The sequence below is a fragment of the Nelusetta ayraudi genome, unplaced genomic scaffold (genome assembly GCF_046127955.1).
Source record: "Nelusetta ayraudi isolate G7.1 ecotype Tasmania unplaced genomic scaffold, CSIRO-AGI_Nayr_v1 ptg000155l, whole genome shotgun sequence".
Lineage (NCBI taxonomy): Eukaryota > Metazoa > Chordata > Actinopteri > Tetraodontiformes > Monacanthidae > Nelusetta > Nelusetta ayraudi.
This window is the reverse complement of record NW_027466205.1, coordinates 343,832-364,178: the sequence shown is the minus strand read 5'-3', so window position 1 is coordinate 364,178 and position 20,347 is coordinate 343,832. Positions and strand designations below refer to the sequence as shown.

Genomic DNA, 20,347 nt, shown 5'->3' with positions numbered 1-20,347 from the left:
TAGCCGGCGTCTGGGGCGCGGCCGCGAATGGAGTTTGGGCCACCTCTGCCGACGTTCGAGGCGCTCTAAAGTCGGCCGATGTGGCCGCGTTTGCGGTATCCGGAGGCTTTTTTTAAAAAAAATAATAATAATAAAATTTAAAAAAAAAGCGGAGCAACCTTGTGTTAAAAGTCGAGTTCACCTCGGTTATTAAAACAAACTCGGACGAGTGGCCAACATCGGTCCAAACTGGCCGCAATGTGGGATGAAACGCACGCACTCCGACACGTGCTTGGAATTTTGTCCCCCCCTCCCCCTCCCCCTCCCCCTCCCAAAAAACAATTCTGTCTATTTTGAATGAGACGACACGTCCGAACTAAACGGGCCCTCTCCCCCCCCCCCCCCCCCCCTTTCTCTCTTCCAGCGGTGGTCGTACCCGACGGGGCGTCCGAAAGGTCCGGCCTCGCCGACGACCTGGGCAGCGAGGAGGACCTCCTCTTCGAAGAGTTCCGCACCTCTGGCCACCGCTTCGGACACCCGGGGGGAGGCGGCGGCGAGCAGCTGGCCATCAATGAGGTAGGAAGGATTGGAATCCTGGAAAGTTGGTGAATGGTTTCACTGGTTTGCCACAGTATCTTCTTTGGCTTAGCGGGGGGGGGGGGGGGGGGGGTCATCGAGATCAGCGTTTTAAATGCATGGATTAAAAGGTCAAAACTAAATAACTTGGAAATAGACGAGTAGAATTGTGAATAAGCGTTGGAAACAACAAATATTGGAGGGGGGCCTGTCAGCACAGAGTGCACAGCTCATAATCAATTGAACAATTATGAATTTATTTTTGGAATTGACAGCGCCGGCGGCTACAGAGAGGCGACTGATGTTTCATTTTAAGTAAGGGGCTTATCACGACCGATGACAAGTTTGTTCTATTTTAATATTCTATAAATAAAGAAATCAGTTGTGCAGATAGTGATGAGAACTGAAATCTGCAGCGATACCAAAAGGCGTGTCAAAGGTTTCCGTAGCAGGTTCAACGCAGTTACCATGCCGAGATCTTCATCGTTCGCCCTCGAGTAACAGCTTCTCACAATTTAATCATGCAGGGAGAAAAATGCACTCCAGAAAACAGCATGTTAGCCCTCTGTTTACAGCCTCCTACAAAAAAAAAAACAGTTTTGTTGGACCTTGCATTTCCTGTGAAAACCAGGCAGCCGAGAGTCGGCCAGAAGGAGCTTCAGTGTGCCGTCACTATGCTGTGATAGGTATCAGTACCTGCTGTGACATCACAAAGGGCCGCTTTCCAGAAACTGTGTGTCTGATGATTGGCCTTTCTTGTTTCTGGGCGGGTCGCCGATTGGCCAGAGACCCATTTTTGTTTGTGAATTAAAAAAAATAAATAAATAAATAAAATCCTTATTTCTAATTGTTCAGCTTTACCCACTGCTGGTTGTAATTAAAATCCCCCAAATCGGACAGTGAGGCGCAAGTGCTTGTTTTCTCTTGGATGAGACGAAAAGCAGCACTTTGCTGCCATCCTATGGGACAACGATGATTCTGCGTTCTGTGATACTGTTGGATGGATGGATGGATGGAGGAAAACAGGCGGTCGCAAGGCTTGCGTATGCTGTTCCCTAGTCTTTGCTTCTCAGTATTTTTGATTGCTCCATTCAGTCTGTCATTGTTGGTTTTCTGACTGGTTGTCGGGGAGAAAACAGCTGATTAAAAAAAAATAATAATAAAAAAAATAAAAATTCTCTTTGGGGCTGAAAAAAAAAATGCATCGGTTCCCTGTCAGGCTTTAGTTGCGGCCATCCTGCACCTGCGTATCGGGGTCAGGGGCTGTGGAGGCAGACGCGTCGGACGGGCGGGGATCATAATTGCTCAGTGACTCACTGCTCGGGGTCAGGTGTCACCGACTCGTCGGCTCCAGCTGGTACGTTGCGTTGCCAAATCCTTCCGTCGGCTGTCGTCGGGGGGGTGGGGTGGGGTGCTGCGAGAAAGACAAACGTGCGCGACCCTTCACGCTGACTGCACACTGTGTGTGTGTGTGTGTGTGCGCGCGTGCGTGCGCGCGCAGCCACACACACAGTCGCTTCCCTTGAGATTCATCTATTATTCTGCATGGCCTCCGCTGCACCCCCAAAAGCCCCTCCCCCGGCCCCCCCCCTCCCCCCCGGTTGCTACGGCCCCTGCCTCAGCCGCTCCGGTATCCAGGATACGGTGACACATCCCGCGTCCTGATTGGCTGCTGGCAACGCAGGGGTGGGCACGCAGGAATGGGAAGGGAGAGAGAGGAGGAGGAGGAGGAGGAGGAGGAGGAGGGAGGGAGGGAGGGGGTTAGCAGGAAAAAAAAAAGAAAAGAGGCTGATCGCAGCGGCGGCGGCGGCAGCAGCAGCAGCAGTGGCAGCTGGATGGATGGATGGCTGAGGTGAGGCAGCGCGGCTCCGGGGGCTGAGCGGCGACGGCGAGCACCATTTTGGCTCTCCGACGGAACGGCGAGCGGACGTCCGTTTTTTTTTTTTTTTCCTCGAGTCGTGATCAGAAAAAGGGAAGAATCAAAACAATCCAGGGGAGACGTACGTGAGGAGACGGCGCAAGAGAGTCGATCAAAACCTGGAGGGAGGAGGAGGAGGAAGAGGAGGAGGCGTGAGCATGAACTGGAAGGATTCAGCGTCTCTCGCTTCAATCGCTGCCCCGCCGTCCTGACTGAGGCAGAAGGAGCCCCGGGGATCGGAGAGAAAAGGGACAAAAGGGATGGAGCAGAGGCTTTTTCCTCTCGGAGAAGAAAGGGAGTAAGTGAGGAGTTGGAAGGAGGAGGAGGAGGAGGAGGAGGAGGGGTCGCACTCACCCCCGCTAGCGAAGCTAACAGCTTCAGGGAAGACCGAGAGCGCCGAGCCTCCGCTGGCGGGCCGGGGCGACGCCGGGCCGTGGGCAAAGTGGCAGGAGAGGCGGAGGAGGCGAGGGCCGGAGACGAGCGGCGGAGGAGGGCGGCGGCGGCGGGGGGCGCGGCGCTGCTGCTGCCGGAGGAGGACGGCGGCGGAGGAGCAGCAGGCGGCGGCGGCGGCGGCTCCAGCCGGAGAGCGGGCCGCGGAGGCGACGCCGTGTGGTGCGGGGGCCCGGCGCTGAGGGAGCGGCGGCTGGGCGGCGCCGGCGCCGGCGAGGAGGGGGAGGACGGCGAGGAGGCGGGGGCAGAGGAGGCGGCGGGGGAGAGCCGGAGACTGATGGCTCGCGGCGGCGGCGGCTCGGGCCGGTGGAGCCGGCAGAGGCCGGGCCTCCTCAACACCATGCTGCGCTGCAACCTGCCCCCCGAGACCCAGAAGTTGGTGGTGTTCTTCATCATGATGCTGCTCATCGTCATCAACGTGGTGCTCATGTTCCTGCTGGCCTTCCAGTAGGCGCTCGGCGGGCGGCGGCGGGGTCGGCGCCAAAGGGGGGCAGAAAACCCCGACGGCCAGATGGGGGCGGAGGAAGAGACCCGATAGAGGTGGGGACTGGGACTGGGCCTTGGCCTTGGACTGGGCCTGGGACTTGGACTGGGACTGACCCCCCACCACCACCACCACCACCACCTCCATGGACCCCCATTTTTTTGAGCAGACTGCTGAGATTTGTGGGTGGCCAGCGTGGCAGCTGCAGAACCACGGGTAGAAAAGAAAAAAAAAAAGAAGAAAAAAAAAAAAAAGCAGGATGAGAGTGATCAATCGCGGACGTGCCGGAGAGTTGTGTGTGCGTGTTGCTCCAGCGATGACTTGACGTCCCCCTCCCCCCGCCCCCCGCTGACGGATTGTGGACGCTGTTCGCCGCTCGATGATTGTCAAAAACAACAACAGCAGCAAAAAAAAAAAAAAGAGAGAGAAAAACATAAAAGATGACCTGAAGCAAGCAATGTGTGCGCGTCTTCACTGCCGTGTCCGCTTCGCCTTTCTTGTGAATCATTGATGTTGACGTGACCTAGCAGGACACTCCCAGGTGTATGAATAATTTGCCGGCTTCCATTTAGAGATGGGGGGGGCGGGGGGGGGTCGTATTGTTGCGTGCTTGGTTTGACCCTCGGATCTTAATGGGACGCCATCCCACTGGCCGCCTGCGTTTTCCTCCTGCGCGCAGCTTGATCTTTGTCAGAGTATCAGCCACTGAGAAGAAAAAAAAAAAAAGCTCCCAGAATATTTATTTGACAGAGTTTCGGAATCCTTTCCCCTCTTTTCTGTTTGGACCAGGCAAGTAAAAAAAAAAGCAAGCAACAGCTCGCCCTCTCTTCGTTTTGCTCTGAGCCCCACATCTGGGGCACGTCGACTCCTGAGCCAGCCAAACTGTCCACAGCGAATCGGAATTTTGCGATCTCGTCGCACGTCTCCCAAGCCAGTGTGGCATGGGTGTTGTAGCAGGTGACGAGCAAGGGACTGTACCAAATGCAAAACATCCCCACTGTCCAAAAAAAAAAAAAAAAAAAAAAATCAATGGCAATATTGACGGACGCGAACGGGAAAGCGGGCGAAGCCTGCGCGCTTCCCGACTGGTTTGTGAATGAACGCCTTAAAAAAAAATGATTCAATCCAGACGGTTTTGTATTTCCTCTGAAACATGCCGTGTTAATTTAATCGTGTTTGCTTTTTTTTTTTTTGACTTTGCTAAAGAAATAAAACATCCTTGGAAACATTTGACCAGCCTGCTTGTCTGCATCGCCGCGGTAGATCAGTCGGGGGGGGGGGGGGGTTATTAAAGCGAGGTTTGTTAAGTTTGTTAAGTTTGTTAAGTTGAGTTAATGCTGCAAACCATCCTGGGTTGAACGTTTGCAGTTATTTACAAATGGTTCTAAATTCGAAATTGATTTGATACTACGAGAAAAAGAAAGTGCATCGAGGACCAGCATTGCTGATTGTAATGTAAAAAGCCTTCTCCGATGAAAAAAAAGTACTGAAGTAGCAGGAAGTGGAGGCCGAGACACTCACCGTCCACAGCGGCTCGTTTACCCCGGCACGATTACGATGAATTAAAAATGGATCGTTCCCTGATACTGCGCAGCGTTCGGCCGCGTTAATATTTCATCACTGCTGGGAAGAAAGAAAAAAAAGGAAAAAGAGGAGCGAATCAAACGCCGTCACGTCTTTCAGTGACATTGTGTCCGCGGCCCCGCCGAGCGACGAGCTAATTGCCGTTGTAATGTAGCCGGGAGAGATAAAGAGCTCCTGACAACGCGGCTGACGTCGCTTTTCGCGCTAATGCTGATGCTACTTAACGAATGACGAGCCAGGAGGTCGTCGGGTGCACTTTATGATCTCATCTACGATCATCTAATTCCCGTTTGCCCTGCAGATTAAGAATCTGGAATTTCAGGGAATCAATCCTGTTGCATCACAGCAATAATTATCTCGCTTCCGGTTTGTTTGGGCTTATAGGTTAGCATGTGAAAATTAGATATGAATTCAAGGAACACGTGGGTCTTTGTCCCATGTGTCTACGACCTTCCTAGAGGGCGCTGTGGCCATTCTAGTTTTTTGGTCTATGTAGGGGGCGCTATTGAGCAAGTGTGTAAAATTCTTTCAAAAAAAATAAGTTTTTCAAGGGTTCTGATTATTGAGAGAGTACAAACACTTCCATGTTTTTTTTCCCCCCTACTGAACATCACTTCAATTGGTGATTCAGGTCTAACGTCTATTAAAATGTCCATTGACTCATGTGTCCAAAATGGCCCTCAGACCTCCGTCTGCTCCTATCAGCGAGCTGAAGCCTTCACGACAGCAGCGTTTAATAAATCATCATACTGTGGCATCGTCGAGTGAGACGGATGCCGGGGGGGGAGAGAGAGAGCGGGCTGTGAGTCGAGGGACGGTGTGGACGTGTTGCCTGGCAACAGCAGCATCTTCGACTCGCTCTCGCTCCTTGTGGCCGCGGCCGCGGCGGCGGAGCAATCGGAGCCACGGGGAGGAGAATGAAATAAAAATTGAAAAACAAAAACGGCAAAGTATGTTTCCCGATTTGACAGCAAGAACCAGTAAGATCTCCTGGAGATTCTCCGCAGACTGTGGAGTCACAGTCGCCCCCTGCGGGTCGCTGACGCAGTTCAAAAAAAGGAAGGGGAGGGAGGGGGGGGGGAACTGTGGCGCCGGTGTGATAAACGACCACTGCAGCGTCTCCGTCGATAACGCCGGCTCTGCAAAGCGGGGACGGAGCTTTGGTCCCGCCCCCTCTCCCTTCCTCCCTTCCTTCACTTCCTCTTCCTCCCTTCCTGCTTCCGGCTGAGCCTCTCATTGATTTACCCGCTCTGGCCTCGCAGTCGCGCCCTCTACCTTCGTCTGCCCTCGTCGAGTCGGGAGTGTGGAGCATTAACAGTGCAAAGAGACATCTTAAAGAGTGCATTAAAAATAGGAAAGGAATTGGGATTCATCATTTGATATTTTGATATTTGATTCATCTGATGTGAAAGGCAAACAATGGTAAAATACTAGTCTTATTCTATGTAGTAAATACTAGTGTTTCCTAATTTGAGTCTATGTATAAAATATGAGTCTTATGCTCCCCTGAATCCCTGAGTGCATGAGGGAGCGGCTATTGGAGGAGATGGATGGATGGAGATTTGTGTCTGCATGAGCTGCTTTTCCATCATAGCGAATCACAGAAAGAATTCCTGTCCCCATTTCGCAGAGGGGAAGCGTGTCCACTGAAGCTTAGCTGACCTTCCTCCTGCGTTTTTTTTCCTCCTTTTTTTTTTTATTTTTTTTTTTATCATTCTCACCCCTTCAGCTGATCAGCGACGGCAGCGTGGTCTACGCCGAGGCCCTCTGGGACCATGTGACCATGGACGACCAGGAGCTGGGCTTCAAGGCCGGCGACGTCATCGAGGTAGTGGACGCCACCAACAAGGAGTGGTGGTGGGGCCGCATCATGGACAGCGAGGGCTGGTTCCCCGCCAGCTTCGTCAGGGTAAGACCCACTCCGCCAGGGGGACAAATGTCAGCAAGATTCAGTTAGCATGGACTGCCTGATGATGGCGCCGTCTGCAAAAAAAACGAGTTGAATGAAGGTTGTGGCTGCCCTAAATGATCAGTGCTGGTTAACAAATTAACACATTTTTTTTGTTTTGTTTTTGTGTTGTGATAGTTAATCTAATTGAGTAATGAACGTGAATAAAATACAATTGTAATTGTTATCAATGAATTTTTCAAGAAATAGTTTTTCAAAATAAACCTAGGAAAAATAGGAAAAGCACATTCTTGTTTTTTGATTGAGGTGTGAAATTCTGAATGGGAAATGTTATTTTAGTGGTTGAATATTGCGAACAAACTCAAATTTAAGTAGGACTATTTCCCTGTTGGTGCAATTACCAAAAAAAATAACCGCAACATTTATAGTTTTTGTTCTTTTGAGAGAGAGAGAGAGAGAGAGAGAGAGAGAGAGAGTTCTAAAATATTTGCTTTCTAGATTTTTATGACGAGTGGTCAAATGTATTAGTCACTTTTGGTTCTGGTGGCTTCTACTCAACATAAATATGATGACTCCAAGAGTCGGTCTTTAAAGTGTTCAATAACACATTTATTGTTGGGAATGATTGTGATTCTCACCGGGTGATTTTTTTTTTCCCCCGTTTGCCTCCCAGTTGCGTGTGAACCAGGACGAGCCCATGGAGGAGTACCTGGCGCACCTGGAGGGGGCCCAGGCCGGCGAGGAGAACCAGGCTGGCCTCGGCCTGCTGCTGGGACCTGGTCTGCCCTGCAAGGAGCAGATGAGGACCAACGTCATCAACGAGATCATGAGCACGGAGCGGGACTACATCAAACACCTGAAAGACATCTGTGAGGTCAGGGGCGCAACACTTTTTAAGGAACTATCCAATTCGTCTCGATGCAAAGTCAGTACATGAGGAAATTTAGACGTCGTTTTTTTGGTTTCTTTTTTTCTTCTTCCTAAGGGTTACATCAAGCAGTGCCGCAAACGGACGGACATGTTCACGGAAGAGCAGCTCCGGACCATCTTCGGCAACATCGAGGACATCTACCGCTTCCAGAGGAAGTTCCTGAAAGGGCTGGAGAAGAAGTTCAACAAGGAGCAGCCCCACGTCAGTGAGATCGGCTGCTGCTTCCTGGAACACGTGCGTTGTTTAATTTGCTTTATTTTACGTTGCTGTTTTGTGTCATTTTCGCTGTTATTTACCTATTTATTCGCATTTTCCGCCCCAGCAAACGGATTTCCAGATCTACTCCGAGTACTGCAACAACCACCCGAACGCCTGCGTGCAGCTCTCCAAGCTCATGAAGGCCAACAAGTACATCTTCTTCTTCGAGGCGTGCCGGCTGCTGCAGAAGATGATCGACATCTCGCTGGACGGCTTCCTGCTCACGCCGGTGCAGAAGATCTGCAAGTACCCGCTGCAGCTGGCCGAGCTGCTCAAGTACACCAACCCGCAGCACAGGTTAGACTTAGGCTAGACTTTGGCTCGACTTAGGCGGCGTTCAGACTGCAGGCGAATCGGATTCAAATCAGATTCCTTCTCAAATCTTCTCAATCCCAAAGTGTCCAAATGGGATGTGGCTCTGTTCAGACTGGGCCTCGTTATTGACCCATCTGACAGGTTGCACACATTTGCGTTAGTTAGACGTCACGGACGGTCAAAACCGATGTGCTGTGTTTGCAGCTGTTCACACTGCATCTGTCGACGCAAATGCAATGTGAAACTGGCACCCAAAAGCAGTTTCAATCCGTTCGGCAAAAACCTGATTTCATGTGATTTGTGACCGTTCAGACCACAAAAGAGCCATCCGGTTTCAATCCGGATCGGCTAAAAATCTGATTTTTGGCTGGCGGTCTGAACGCACAGACACATATTCTCACACACACACACACACACACACATACACATTGAGGAGCGGCGCAAAAACAAGTGGCCTGTTTTTGGACAAAGCCGTCTCTCTGACCCACAGGGACTACAAAGACGTGGAGGCGGCCTTGAACGCCATGAAGAACGTGGCGCGGCTGATCAACGAGAGGAAGCGGCGCCTGGAGAACATCGACAAGATCGTGCGGTGGCAGGGCTCGATAGAGGACTGGGAGGTGGGGCCGAGGCCAAAGAAGAAGAAGAAGAACCAAAAAAAAAAAAAAAAAAGACACAGCGGGTTAACTGGGCGTCCTTCTCTCCTCCTCAGGGCGAGGACATCCTCAGCAGGAGCTCACACCTCATCTTCTCCGGGGAGCTGACCAAGGTGTCCCAGCCCCAGGTCAAGAGCCAGCAGAGGATGTTCTTCCTCTTCGATCACCAGATGGTCTTCTGCAAAAAGGTACGCCCAGAGTTTTTTTTTTTTTTTTTTTTTGGACCGAATCCAAATCTTTCTTTCCGGCCCCGGAGCCTGACCACCTCGTCCGGGCTTCGCAGGACCTGCTGCGGCGGGACATGCTCTACTACAAGGGCCGCCTGGACATGGACCACATGGAGGTGGTGGACGTGGAGGACGGCAAGGAGCGCGACTTCAACATCAGCGTCAAGAACGCGCTGAAGCTGCGCTCGCGCGCCGGCGACGAGGTCCACCTGCTGTGCGCCAAGAAGCCCGAGCACAAGCAGCGCTGGCTGCGGGCCTTCGCCGACGAGAGGATCCAGGTGCTGCACGACCGCGAGACAGGTCAGCCGCAGCTCGAGCGCTATTCTCAGAGGCGGGCGCCGCGGTTATTTAGGTCTGCGGCTCAATGGTTGGCCCGGCGGTTTGTGTTTGTGTTTGACATGCGTGCGTGTGCGTGCGTGTGTGTGTGTTTGCACTTTCAAAGTTGAGGTTACGCAACACCGGGAGAGAAGCCGCAACTTTGCTTTTGGCAGCACGATTTATTGATTTGATTCCTGGTATCGCCTGGTATTTTATAAGAGGCGAGTCTTGCTGTCTCACCATATCTGGACCTGACACACCGAGCGCCTATAGCCCGTTACTCCTCATAGCGCATATCCACCACTGTAGATGCTTCATACTTATTAATACGTGCAGGGTAGGTAACAGACAACATTTAGTTTGACGTTCTTGTGTCTTCCTATCCGTTACTTTCACTTTATGTATATTACAAAAAGAAAGTTCAGTCTATTTTATACATCTAAAACAACGCGTAGCGCTTTCAGGGTCTCACGTCGCCTTCTCATCCTTCGTCTCCCCAGGCTTCTCTCTGACCGAGGTCCAGAAGAAGCAGGCCATGCTCAACGCCTGCAAAAGTCACCCAGCGGGGAAACCCAAAGGTACTGGTGCACTGAACACACAGCCACTTCAGAAAAAAATAAAAAATAAAAAATACAACTTGGCGAAAGGCTGCTACATTTCAAAATGAGTCTTTTTGCACCATTGACGGTGCCACGAAAAACTCACACTCCAAAAATAGTTTGACATCTTGTTTGCTCGGCTGTGGTTTTTCTGATGGCGGCGCAACGGAGCGTTTAAAGTAGCTTTGATTGGTAAACGATTGTGTTGTCGTAAAGTTCCACAGTCAGTCCCATTCGTCGTTTTTTCCTCTTCTCCTTTTTTTTTTTTTTACCACCAGCAAAACAACAACTTTTTCTTTCTCCTGCTTCCCCCACCTAGCGGTGACCAGGCCGTACTACGACTTCCTGCTGCGACAGAAGCACCCCTCGCTGCCCTCGGCTCTGCCCCAGCAGCAGGTCTTCATGCTGGCCGAGCCCAAGCGCAAGACCACCTTCTGGCACAACATCGGCAGACTGACGCCCTTCAAGAAGTGAACGTTGGAGTTGGAGAGGGAGGGAGAGAGAGAGAGAGAGAGAGGGAGAGAGAGATAGACAGAGACAGAGACAGAGACATAGAGAGGGAAAGAGAGAAAGAGAGAGAGGAGGAAAAAAAGGAAGTGACGTGAGGGAATGAAAGAGCTCTTGCTGCTGCTCGTGCCTCCAGAGACCCCCGCCGTTTGATTCTTCTTCTTCTTCTTTTTTTTTTTCTTCTTCTTCTTCTTCTCGCCCGTCGCCCTACTAATCCTAACGTCGCCCCGACTGACAACACTGACAACGATGAGTAGATGCGGATGATTATAATGAGGAGATTATTTTTTAAAGAAATAGAGAGAGAGAGAGAGAGAGCGAGAGATGGAAAAAAAAAAGAAAAAGCACTTTATAGGTTGGCCAACAATCAAGACTTGAGAGCGAGCGCTGCCCGAGTCGGACGGAAGGATGGACGGAGTGTGGCCTCTTGCTTAACTCAACTGCTTCTACACGTTCAATCGAGCGCCGACTGGTACTAACAAGACTACTGTACTGCTGTGAGTGAGTGAGTGAGTGAGAGAGAGAGAGAGAGAGACATTTGTCATGCTTGTTCATTCCCCTCGTTCTGCTGTTCCGATTTGAAACAGTGCCACGTTGTTTTTGTTTCTTTTTTTTTTTTGGTATTTGTTCTGTGTCTTTTTTTTCTGTTTGTTTTTTTTTTTAACGAAAGGTAAAAAAAAAAAAAAAAAAAAAACATTCGGGTTGGTCCGCCTGTACTATTCTCCGTGCAAACACCTCCTTTCAGGTTCATTCCCAGCTCGGTTGTTTTGAAAACGTGTTCCGCAAAGCTTTTTTCCCCGCGCGCCAATATTTAGCTTCCGTGCGTGTGTCTGTGGTGTTGTGCAGAGATTCGCGACAAAGGCGACAATGAACGCAGCCGGAAGAACAACAAAGCAACCAAACTGCAGCAGCAGCTTCACCCTCCGAGTTCCAAGTTCCCGACTCCGCCTGACGCCCATCAAGACGTTGAAAAGTCAAACCGCCCCAGTCCCCGTTTGTTGTTTTTTTTCCCCTCTTATGTTAAGTGCCAAGCGCGTCGTCGACACTTTGCGACGAGCGACACTGCGTGGGTGCGACGGAAGAAACAAACAAGCAAAAAGATGAAATACTGTGAAGATTTTTTTTTTTTTTTTTTTTTTTTTTTGAGAAAACAAGAACAAATCTCAGAACGTCTCTGCTTGTGGAAAAGGAGAGACTCAAGGGTTACAGTAGGTCGAAGGCATTAAACACACACACACACACACACACACACACACACACACACACACACACGTAGATGTTTAACCAACCTGTGCTTCTGATATCCAGTTCCCCGCTCTGTGTACCTGGCCTCCAGTATAATCTCATTTCAGATTTAATGCAGCCCAGTCGTATTGCTCTGTAAGTGCATTCGGTGAAATGCACTCTTTTTACCTTTACGTTCAAATGTTTTGTTTTTGGGTTCTGTTTTTTTTTGTTTTTTGCTTCTGACCATATGGAATATTAAAGAATTCCTAAGGTGTGGGGTGATTTTTTTCTCTCTCTCTACCTCTCTAAAGAAGACCTTGTAACAGCAATAAGCACACACTGCAGCAGTTATCAATATTTTTGGCACTAGATTTGGAAGCATGAATCCTTTATAAAGTCGACTTGCACGATCAATAAATGGTGAAAAATATGCTTTCAAAGTAACATAATAATCATAATAATTTTGGGAACAGTGCTTTGTCAGTAAGCATTTAACAAAAAATGCTAATCTAACTGCTAAAAAAAAAAAAAGTGTGCTTATTAGAAAATGTTACAATTTTCTTCTGTTTGTCCTTCCTGATGAGGTCTCCGACGCTGAACAGCATCACATTTTCACCTTCATTCTGTCAGAATCACCCAAGCCATAATCGCACCTCCGTCAGCAAACACCTTGAAACGCCACTTTTAGGCAAATTTGTCTGCCAGGGGTCTGTTTTTTCTGAGCATTCAATTCACTTCAAGATTCAATTAAATTTATTTTAGCTCGAAATTATTAGTTATGTCAAATCACTTGCAGATACTGATTTTTGGTGTGTGTGTGTGTGTGGACACTAATGGTTAAATGGATCCTGCGCAAGTTGGAGGACTGCCAGCAAACCACGGTCAAATTGGTCAAACGTCGTCAAGGTTTGTGGTGAATCAGGTGAGCGGACACGGAAGTTCGCCCTGGTGGGAGGACAGTCACACCCACTGCGAGCAAAGTCACATTAGGTTCCAAAAGCCGGGTCAAATTTTCACGTTTTGCTTCTTAATTATTTATTTATTTATTTATTTTAAAATTCATCACCATGAGAAGGAGGAGAAGCGGTATCTCCATTTATTATGCGGGTAAAATCACAGGTCTGGTATCACGGTATGTTCTAGCTGCTATTTAACAAAATACACTTTTCTGTTGAAGAGTTTCAGGCACGTCTTTGATAAGTCTTGCACAGAAATAGACGGAGAAGTGGCTTCAGGAGAACACCTATGATTCTTATAAGTATCGCCCATAATTCATGATCATTTGAGAAGCAGTGCCGCTCAATTCAGTCAAAAGTTGCTACTTTTGCCGTCTGCGCATCTCGGCATACTGAGCTGCGTACGACTGCCTGCTGGGGCGCCACCCGTCCTCTTCATCCTCCTCTTCGTCTTCATCCTCCTCCTCCTCTCGCCCCAGAGCTTCCTCTTCATCCTCATCCTCTTCCTCCTCCTGCTCCTCCTCCTCCTCCTCCACGCCTCGCTGGCGTCGCAAGGTGCTACGAGTCTGCAAATTGAAAATGAAAAAAAAACAAAAAAAAACAAACAGAGGTGAGAGCGTTCAGCCTTGGAGGGTGTACTTTGGACTGACGAGCGGCGGGCTCACCCTCCCAGCTGCGCCCGGGTACCGGCTGCGCCGTGTCCTGCGGTCGTTGCCCGAGGCGGAGGCCAGCGTTGACCTGAGGGTGCGACCCCCTGGGGAGGCCAGCCGAGGGCTGAGGTGGGAGCCCAGGAGGGGAGACGAGTACGAGCTGAGTGAGGCATCCAGAGTGTCGGGCATGGTGATCCGACCGGTGAACATCTACAGAAGCAGAAAGACAAGTTAGGAGGAAAGGAGGCTGGCGAGTAATCTATTGCTAAGTAATCCACTACTGTAATTAAACTACTTTTTTTTTTAGTAACAGAGTAATGTAACAGAATTACTCTGGCAAAAATACTTTCGAAACAAAGTAATTAGATTACTTTTTAAAGGCGCAATCAGTAGTGGGATTACTTTTATGGAGTAATCCCAACAACACCGACTACTATTATCTTACTTCCAAGTCCTTCTGGACGTCCAGCGCTCCCAGGCTGTGGTATGTGTGCGTGTAGACCTCCAGTGCTTTGGCGTGGAAGATCATCTCCACCGTGACGAAGTCTGTGAAAATCCTCTGGCCAGAGACAAGACAACGGTTAATGGTTGTTAGCTTGACAGAGCAGGTTAGGGTTAGTTAGTATTCTTATTATCCATCCGACGAGACCGACTTGGATGTCCTCGAGCTTCTGCCTCTGGAAGTCTGTGATGGCCTCCTCCAGCTGCCGGACGCTGTGCTGGGCGTTGTTGGAAGCCTTCTGCGCGCTGACCTCCGCCTGCGAATAATGGACAACGTGGTATGGCGAGCGCAGCCCCGACGAAAGCCAACGTCTGGCTATCTGTTGAACAAACCTGAGACTGAGGGCAAGCAATCAAGGAACTGTAGAACTTGTTTTGTCGCAAGTAGCACCAACCGGTGCAAGTGTTCATCCCTGTTTTCCAGTGGTCTCAGGTTTCTCATACTAGCAGATTGGTAGGTCAGTGGAAAAAATAAAAATATACTACTATTATTGATGTATTTTGTATTCTGATTCACGTCAGTTGACTCTTTTAAAACTCATTTCAATGAGCCGAATGTGTGTTTCATATTCAGCCAGGTTCCTCGAGTTCTTTTGGAACAGGGTAAATCCTGTACAAGTCACCGGGGTCACACGCAGTCATCAACACTCACACTTGCACCCGCTGGCAATTTATTCAGACTCCCCCAATCAGCCTCATTGGCTTTGAGCTGTATGAAGAAGCCAGAGCACTCAGGGGAACACAAGCAGACAGTGCAGCAAGTCCAAAGGCCCCCGATGTTGAACTACAACTGGAGGATACGATGCTCTGCCTGTCGGCGGGGTTCCTCAGTTGTATCTTCTTCAGGTTCTTCATCTCCTTCGTCTCTCTCTTCAGATCTGCGTTGAACTTCCTGAGATCGGCCTGAAAAAGACACTGCAGGTGTAATATGCTGCCGCAGCCTCACAAGGGCACAACTGTCATCATTGATCGGAAGCTTAGGAGACACGGAAGACTCGCGTCGGTGCAGTGGTGGGGGGAAAATGTAATTTGCTAAGAACCAGTCTCAAGTCTCCAGATGCAGATCATTTCTTTCAATATTTAAATAAATTTTGTGGTAATGATGATGATGATGATGATGATTATTGCGGCTAACTGGCGATCAAAAACAAAATAACTTTAGGAATATTAGTTCCTATCAACAGGTCTACCCCAGAGTCAATTTCATTTATTTTCACCCCCTCAAGGTGTGGCCATCTTTGAAGATCTTGACGTCTTTTCCTTGCAACAAACGACAAAAGTCCAAGATGTGTCCTGCCCCACAAAAACAAACAAACAGCTGACTCCTTTTCTCTTTTAATGCTAGGTTCAACCCTCTTATCCGCTGTAGCAATAGTGGTCGCAAAGCTACTTCCTTTTGCTTTCGAGTAAGGCTGAGGTTTAGAGTTCCTCCCATCCTTTCTTGCAGCCGCTACTGCTGGAGACTCCTGAATATCTCCAAATATTGGGTCACTTACTATTTTTACTTGCCTTTCAATAAACTCAACAATGTCTCGAAAGTTCACCCTGCGATTAAACTTATCCTGCAGATCGCAGGCAACACTTCTCCACATGTCTCTGAGTTTAAAAGGTATTTTTCTAATTATTGCCTGCATATTAGCAGTGACATCCAACTCGTGCATGGACCCAACACCTCCCATTGCATTACAGCACGCCCGTAATGAAAGACTGTAAGCCTGCAATGCTTTCACATCCTCGGATCTCACCACAGGCCATGTGAGAACCTTGTCCATGTAGGCAGAAGCAATTTTTAATCGAGTCACCAAAGTGTTTGCGCAACAACGATTTGGCTTTGGCATATCCCAACTCATGGGGCATATGCTGACAGCTTCTGACCAACTCCCTTGGCTGCCCTCTAGTGTACTGCTCAAGAAAGTACAAGCAGTCTTTAGCACTGTGTCTTTTCTTCAATGCTATGTTCGAAGGCCATCATAAAAGTTTGAAATTGTAAGGGATCTCCATCAAAAATCTGAACATCTCGTTCAGGAAGAAGTAGTAGAGACTGCTGCTCAACCAGCAACGATGTAATTTCATTTTGTTTCTCCCAAGACTGTTATCAAGCATTTATGATCAGCCCCATTTTGCGCAACAGGAACAGGATCTGCCATGCATGACTGAAACTGGTCACAGAGTTGCGCTCTGTACATTTTATTTTGTTGAACCTTTGGTTCAAAAGACGTGGCTTGTTGCAGCAGACCTACATTTATCTCCTTAGGTCGAGCAGCCGCTAAATGTGAACGTAACTGAACATCTTCTAGAATACATTGTGGTGGCACAAATGTATTAGCGTCAGCGTTCAATGTTACATATTTTCTTTGTTCTCTCTCCAAGTATGAATTCATTCCATCTGATTTGGCTTTAGAAACTCTTGAGCCTTCAGAGGCCTTTAAACACATTTACTTTGGCTATTGACGCAGCCATTTCCGTCTGCAAATCAAGCTGCTCTTTCCTTTTCCAAAGTTGTTCTTCTTGCTCTTCCAAAGCGTGTTTATCGTTCAACAGCACCTGACGAGCCGTGAGTGCAGCGACATCTGCCTCAGCTTTAATACGCGCTGACGAGGTGGATGAAATGCTGGACCTAGTTCCTGCAGAACTTCTTTTCTTGGAAGACCCGCTTGCAGCATTAGAAATACTGTAGTCGGTAGGTTGAACATCAACTGCAGCAGCATTTCCCACACCGTTTTCAGAATATTTGGAGACGCTAGAGCGATCATCATTCATTTGAGTATTAACCAGTTCAGCACAAGGAGAGTGTTCATTCGCTTGTGCCTTAACTTGTTGAGCACACAAACATTGCTCGTTAGTTTGTACTTCAAGCCGTTCATGTTCAACACCGAGAATGTGTGATTGAGGTAAGATTGAATCGTCTGTGGCCAACTGTGTTACACTCTGATTAATTTGACTACTTGCATCAGAAAGCCATTTTTTTTTTCACGTCGTCCATAAACCCACTGCTATGTGACTTGTACACTCCGAAACCAAGTATTTTGTTTGTTTTGTTCATCAATAGGAAGCATTGGAATCACAGTGTAATGAAGTTGCCTTGCATCCTCAAGGAGCACAGATATACTATCAAGATGGGACTGAATTGTTGGAGCATAATCTCACAGTATTTTTTTTTTTTTTAAATCTTGTTAACTTTAGCTTTTCGTTCTGCTTGAACGCTTTCAAGTTTATTTTCCCAGTGCTTTTTCCCCGAAAGCTTTACTTGTCTTTTCGTTTCACCTTTCGCATCATCATTAGAACACAGCCTCAATTCATTTGAATCCATATTCAGAATCAACACAGAATCATGCAAAATTCATCCACAGCCAAATGTCGTCGTCAATTCACACGAACTTTTAATTTTAGCAATACGTTCATAAGAGCGTTGGTCACACACACGTTAGCAATTTCTTCTTCTTCTTCTTCTTCTTCTTCTTCTTCAAAAAAAAAAGCATTCAACAACAGGCAATAGGTCAAACATATTCCCCCTAAACTGCCTAACAGAAAGCTAAGCTAACCAACTAACCCTAGTCTTCTGTGCATACTATCGCGTGCGCGTGCGTATGTGCGCATACCTTGATTCCAACCAGCTCGGCACGCGTGAATGAATGAATGAATGAATGAATGGACTCACAAGTAACTGATGCGCGCCGACAGCGTCACCGCGCGCTCCATTGGCTCCTCATTCGTAGCGCTCCAAACGACGACCCCAGAAATCCAACAACAATGAAACTTTCCGTAAATCGATGCCACGACGTCCGTTGACTAATACTGCGGCTAACTGGCGAAAGCAAAAAAAAAAAAAAAATAGCCGCGGTGGGCTAAACGAAGGAGTGGATTGCGTAGAACGCGCGTGCAGAAAATGAATCCAGTCTCGCTTCGATGTTGTTTGTATCTAATGTATGACTATTAATACGAGCTCCAATGAACAGGCAAACACCGGAAACACAAAGTGATCGTAAGTCGACAGAAAATGTCGCCTCCGACGCTCACCCCGCCACATCAACCCTCGAGACGCACAGGTGGATTGCATCAAATAGAGTCGTGGCCACACCCCGCAGTGACGCGCACAGACTCACACACGCCCATGCCCAGGTGTCAAAGAAATGTAGACATTAGGCACTCGCGGCTCCTACAATGATGATGATTACAATTATTTTGAACAATTGCATCATTTGTACGTCACAAAAAGTATTTCCTTAAAAATGGAAGTCCTTCCATCGTGAATTGTATCTATTTGACATCGATCTTGAATTTAAAAAAAAAAAAAAAAAAAAAAAGACCTTTTGGGCATCTGCGTTCCAAACTTACCGTTTTATTTTTAACTACGTCCCCGTAGGTTCTCAAAGGACCCACGACTCTCGTCTCCAGCCTCTCCACCTGCAACGGCAAGAACCCCACAGTGACGAAGCGGCGAAGGTGTTGCCTTGCGGGAGGTCAACCGCTCGCCCACCTGAGCCTGCCTGTAGTCCTGCACCATGGCCAGGTCCTCGGCCAAGTTCCTCAGGCCCAGCTGGAACTCGGGGCCCTCGGTGCTGGAGAAGTCGAAGATGTGGGCCACCAGGGCGTCGGCCCTGTCTCTGAGCTTGGCTGTCTTCCTGGCGTAGGAGGCCAGCGAGGAGCAGATGTGGCCCAGGTGTTTCTCCGCGTGGCTGACCGTCTGCTCCATGGCCTTCACCTGGATGTCCCTGCGAAGGCAAGGACAGAACCAGACATTGACCACTACTGAGGCGGAGCTGTGAGCTTTCCAGAAGGGAAATCTAAAATGTCTGCAAAGGCTCTCAGTCGTCCAGGTCAATGCAGTTCCGATGACCGCACTGGTGTTGCGGCCTTGAAACAAACCAGCCCAGTGGCCTCGACTAAATCTTAAACTGCTAAAATAATAATAATAATAATAATAATAAAAAAACAAGAGTTCTTACCTGGAGAAGAAGCTGCTCATGTTTGTACCCGCCGTCCTCCCCTGAGCTCCACCGCTCCGTTGTTTGCCTCGGCAGGCTCTCACCTGCGCCAGGTAACCGAAAGGCAGTCGCCATGGGAACGGCAACAACAAACGGCGTGGCTCTTCGCCACATGGGGGCAGCAGAGCGCCGTCACGGCCATTCAGGGATTTTTTTTTTTTTTTTTTTTTTTTTTTTAAGGGCTGGTTGTCTCTTGGATGTCCTTGTGAACGCTAAGCTGCACGTTTAAAGGGAAAGTACACCCACCCCCACCACCACCCCCGCTGTCGTGACATATTAAAGGTCCAGTGTGTAAAGTAGTATGGCCTAATTTATGATGTTATTACTGGCAAAAGCTTAATATGCTGCCCGTAAATATATTGATCAACGTGTATACTTACAGTGCATTGAAAGTAATTTGATATTCCTACCCAAAGAACGGTTCTTATTTATACATAGAGTGGGACTTGCTCCCCATCACCGCCATATAACTAAGGAAGCCTGGTGTGGACAATCCAGCCCGCAGGTCACCGTAGTTCACTAGCAACCTCGAAAGAGGGAGGGGAGCGTGATAAAATAATAATAATAATAATAATAATAATAATAATAATAATAATAATAATAATAATAATAATAATAATAATAATGGTCAAGAACCTCAAAGACGCTTTACTTAAAACTAAAAATCATAAAAACAACTATATTGAGATACGAATAATTGCAGCGCTCCTGTGCAGATTTTTCATTGCACAGGCGCGCTGCTATTTAAAATCTGACCACTAGATGGCAGCATTTTACACACTGTACGTTCAAGTCTTCGAAGTGGGATTTAATAAGCGGTTTAATGTGCCTTTTCGACTCATAGTTCCGCACATATGATCAACTCAAGGACTACAAGAGTAGCTCTTGTTATCAGAGTGAATAAATCCCAAAGCTAACGTGCTAATTATGCTGGATTCAATTATTCAGCCTTTTCAGTCTTCTTTAAATCACATTATTGTTATGGATCCGGCTCGGCTGGGCCTGGGGATTCAATGTCACGTGTCCCATCAGGAGCAACAGGGGCTCCGGGTTATTAGTTTAAAGTAGTTATTAGTATAAAAGTCTCTGCGAGTCCCACTGCCTTCATCTCAGAACCAGAGTGATACTGACAAGACCAGGCAATTCAGTACCCTCCCCGCCTTCCTTTCTGTCCTGCTCGTCACCGGCGGCCGTCATCACGGCGCAAATTAAAGCTTCAAAGCTCTCGGCACGTTTAGACGGCCGCTGCTCAGTGGGCACCGGCGACCAGCCCGTACAGTTCCCGGCTAGAGCGGAGAGAAGCTCATTTTTTTTTTT

The 20,347-nt window shown here is 48.4% G+C and overlaps 2 protein-coding genes across 6 annotated transcripts in view; one reads left to right on the top strand and one right to left on the bottom strand.

The window, feature by feature from the left end:
• Nucleotides 1-11,848, top strand: part of LOC142880062 (rho guanine nucleotide exchange factor 4-like) — a 57,293-nt gene extending 45,445 nt beyond the window's left edge. For all 5 annotated transcript variants that reach the window (XM_076013696.1, XM_076013693.1, XM_076013694.1 and 2 more), the window contains 10 exons: nucleotides 404-555; nucleotides 6,721-6,900; nucleotides 7,574-7,774; nucleotides 7,886-8,065; nucleotides 8,154-8,386; nucleotides 8,895-9,024; nucleotides 9,117-9,248; nucleotides 9,344-9,587; nucleotides 10,106-10,183; nucleotides 10,524-11,848. In XM_076013696.1, the coding sequence (XP_075869811.1) occupies nucleotides 404-555; nucleotides 6,721-6,900; nucleotides 7,574-7,774; nucleotides 7,886-8,065; nucleotides 8,154-8,386; nucleotides 8,895-9,024; nucleotides 9,117-9,248; nucleotides 9,344-9,587; nucleotides 10,106-10,183; nucleotides 10,524-10,678 (1,685 nt within the window). In that variant the 3' untranslated portion in view covers nucleotides 10,679-11,848. The remainder of the gene's footprint in view (nucleotides 1-403; nucleotides 556-6,720; nucleotides 6,901-7,573; nucleotides 7,775-7,885; nucleotides 8,066-8,153; nucleotides 8,387-8,894; nucleotides 9,025-9,116; nucleotides 9,249-9,343; nucleotides 9,588-10,105; nucleotides 10,184-10,523) is intronic.
• A 1,181-nt stretch (nucleotides 11,849-13,029) lies between these two features.
• On the bottom strand, nucleotides 13,030-19,180 carry LOC142880085 (CBY1-interacting BAR domain-containing protein 2-like). The gene is made up of 9 exons (XM_076013730.1): nucleotides 18,992-19,180; nucleotides 18,523-18,757; nucleotides 18,381-18,449; nucleotides 14,847-14,948; nucleotides 14,379-14,384; nucleotides 14,198-14,302; nucleotides 13,990-14,103; nucleotides 13,560-13,754; nucleotides 13,030-13,460 (listed from the first exon to the last, which is right to left on the bottom strand). The coding sequence occupies exons 1-9, from the start codon at nucleotides 19,009-19,011 to the stop codon at nucleotides 13,257-13,259; spliced, it is 1,050 nt and encodes a 349-aa protein (XP_075869845.1). The 5' UTR covers nucleotides 19,012-19,180; the 3' UTR covers nucleotides 13,030-13,256.
• Nucleotides 19,181-20,347: the final 1,167 nt, after the last annotated feature.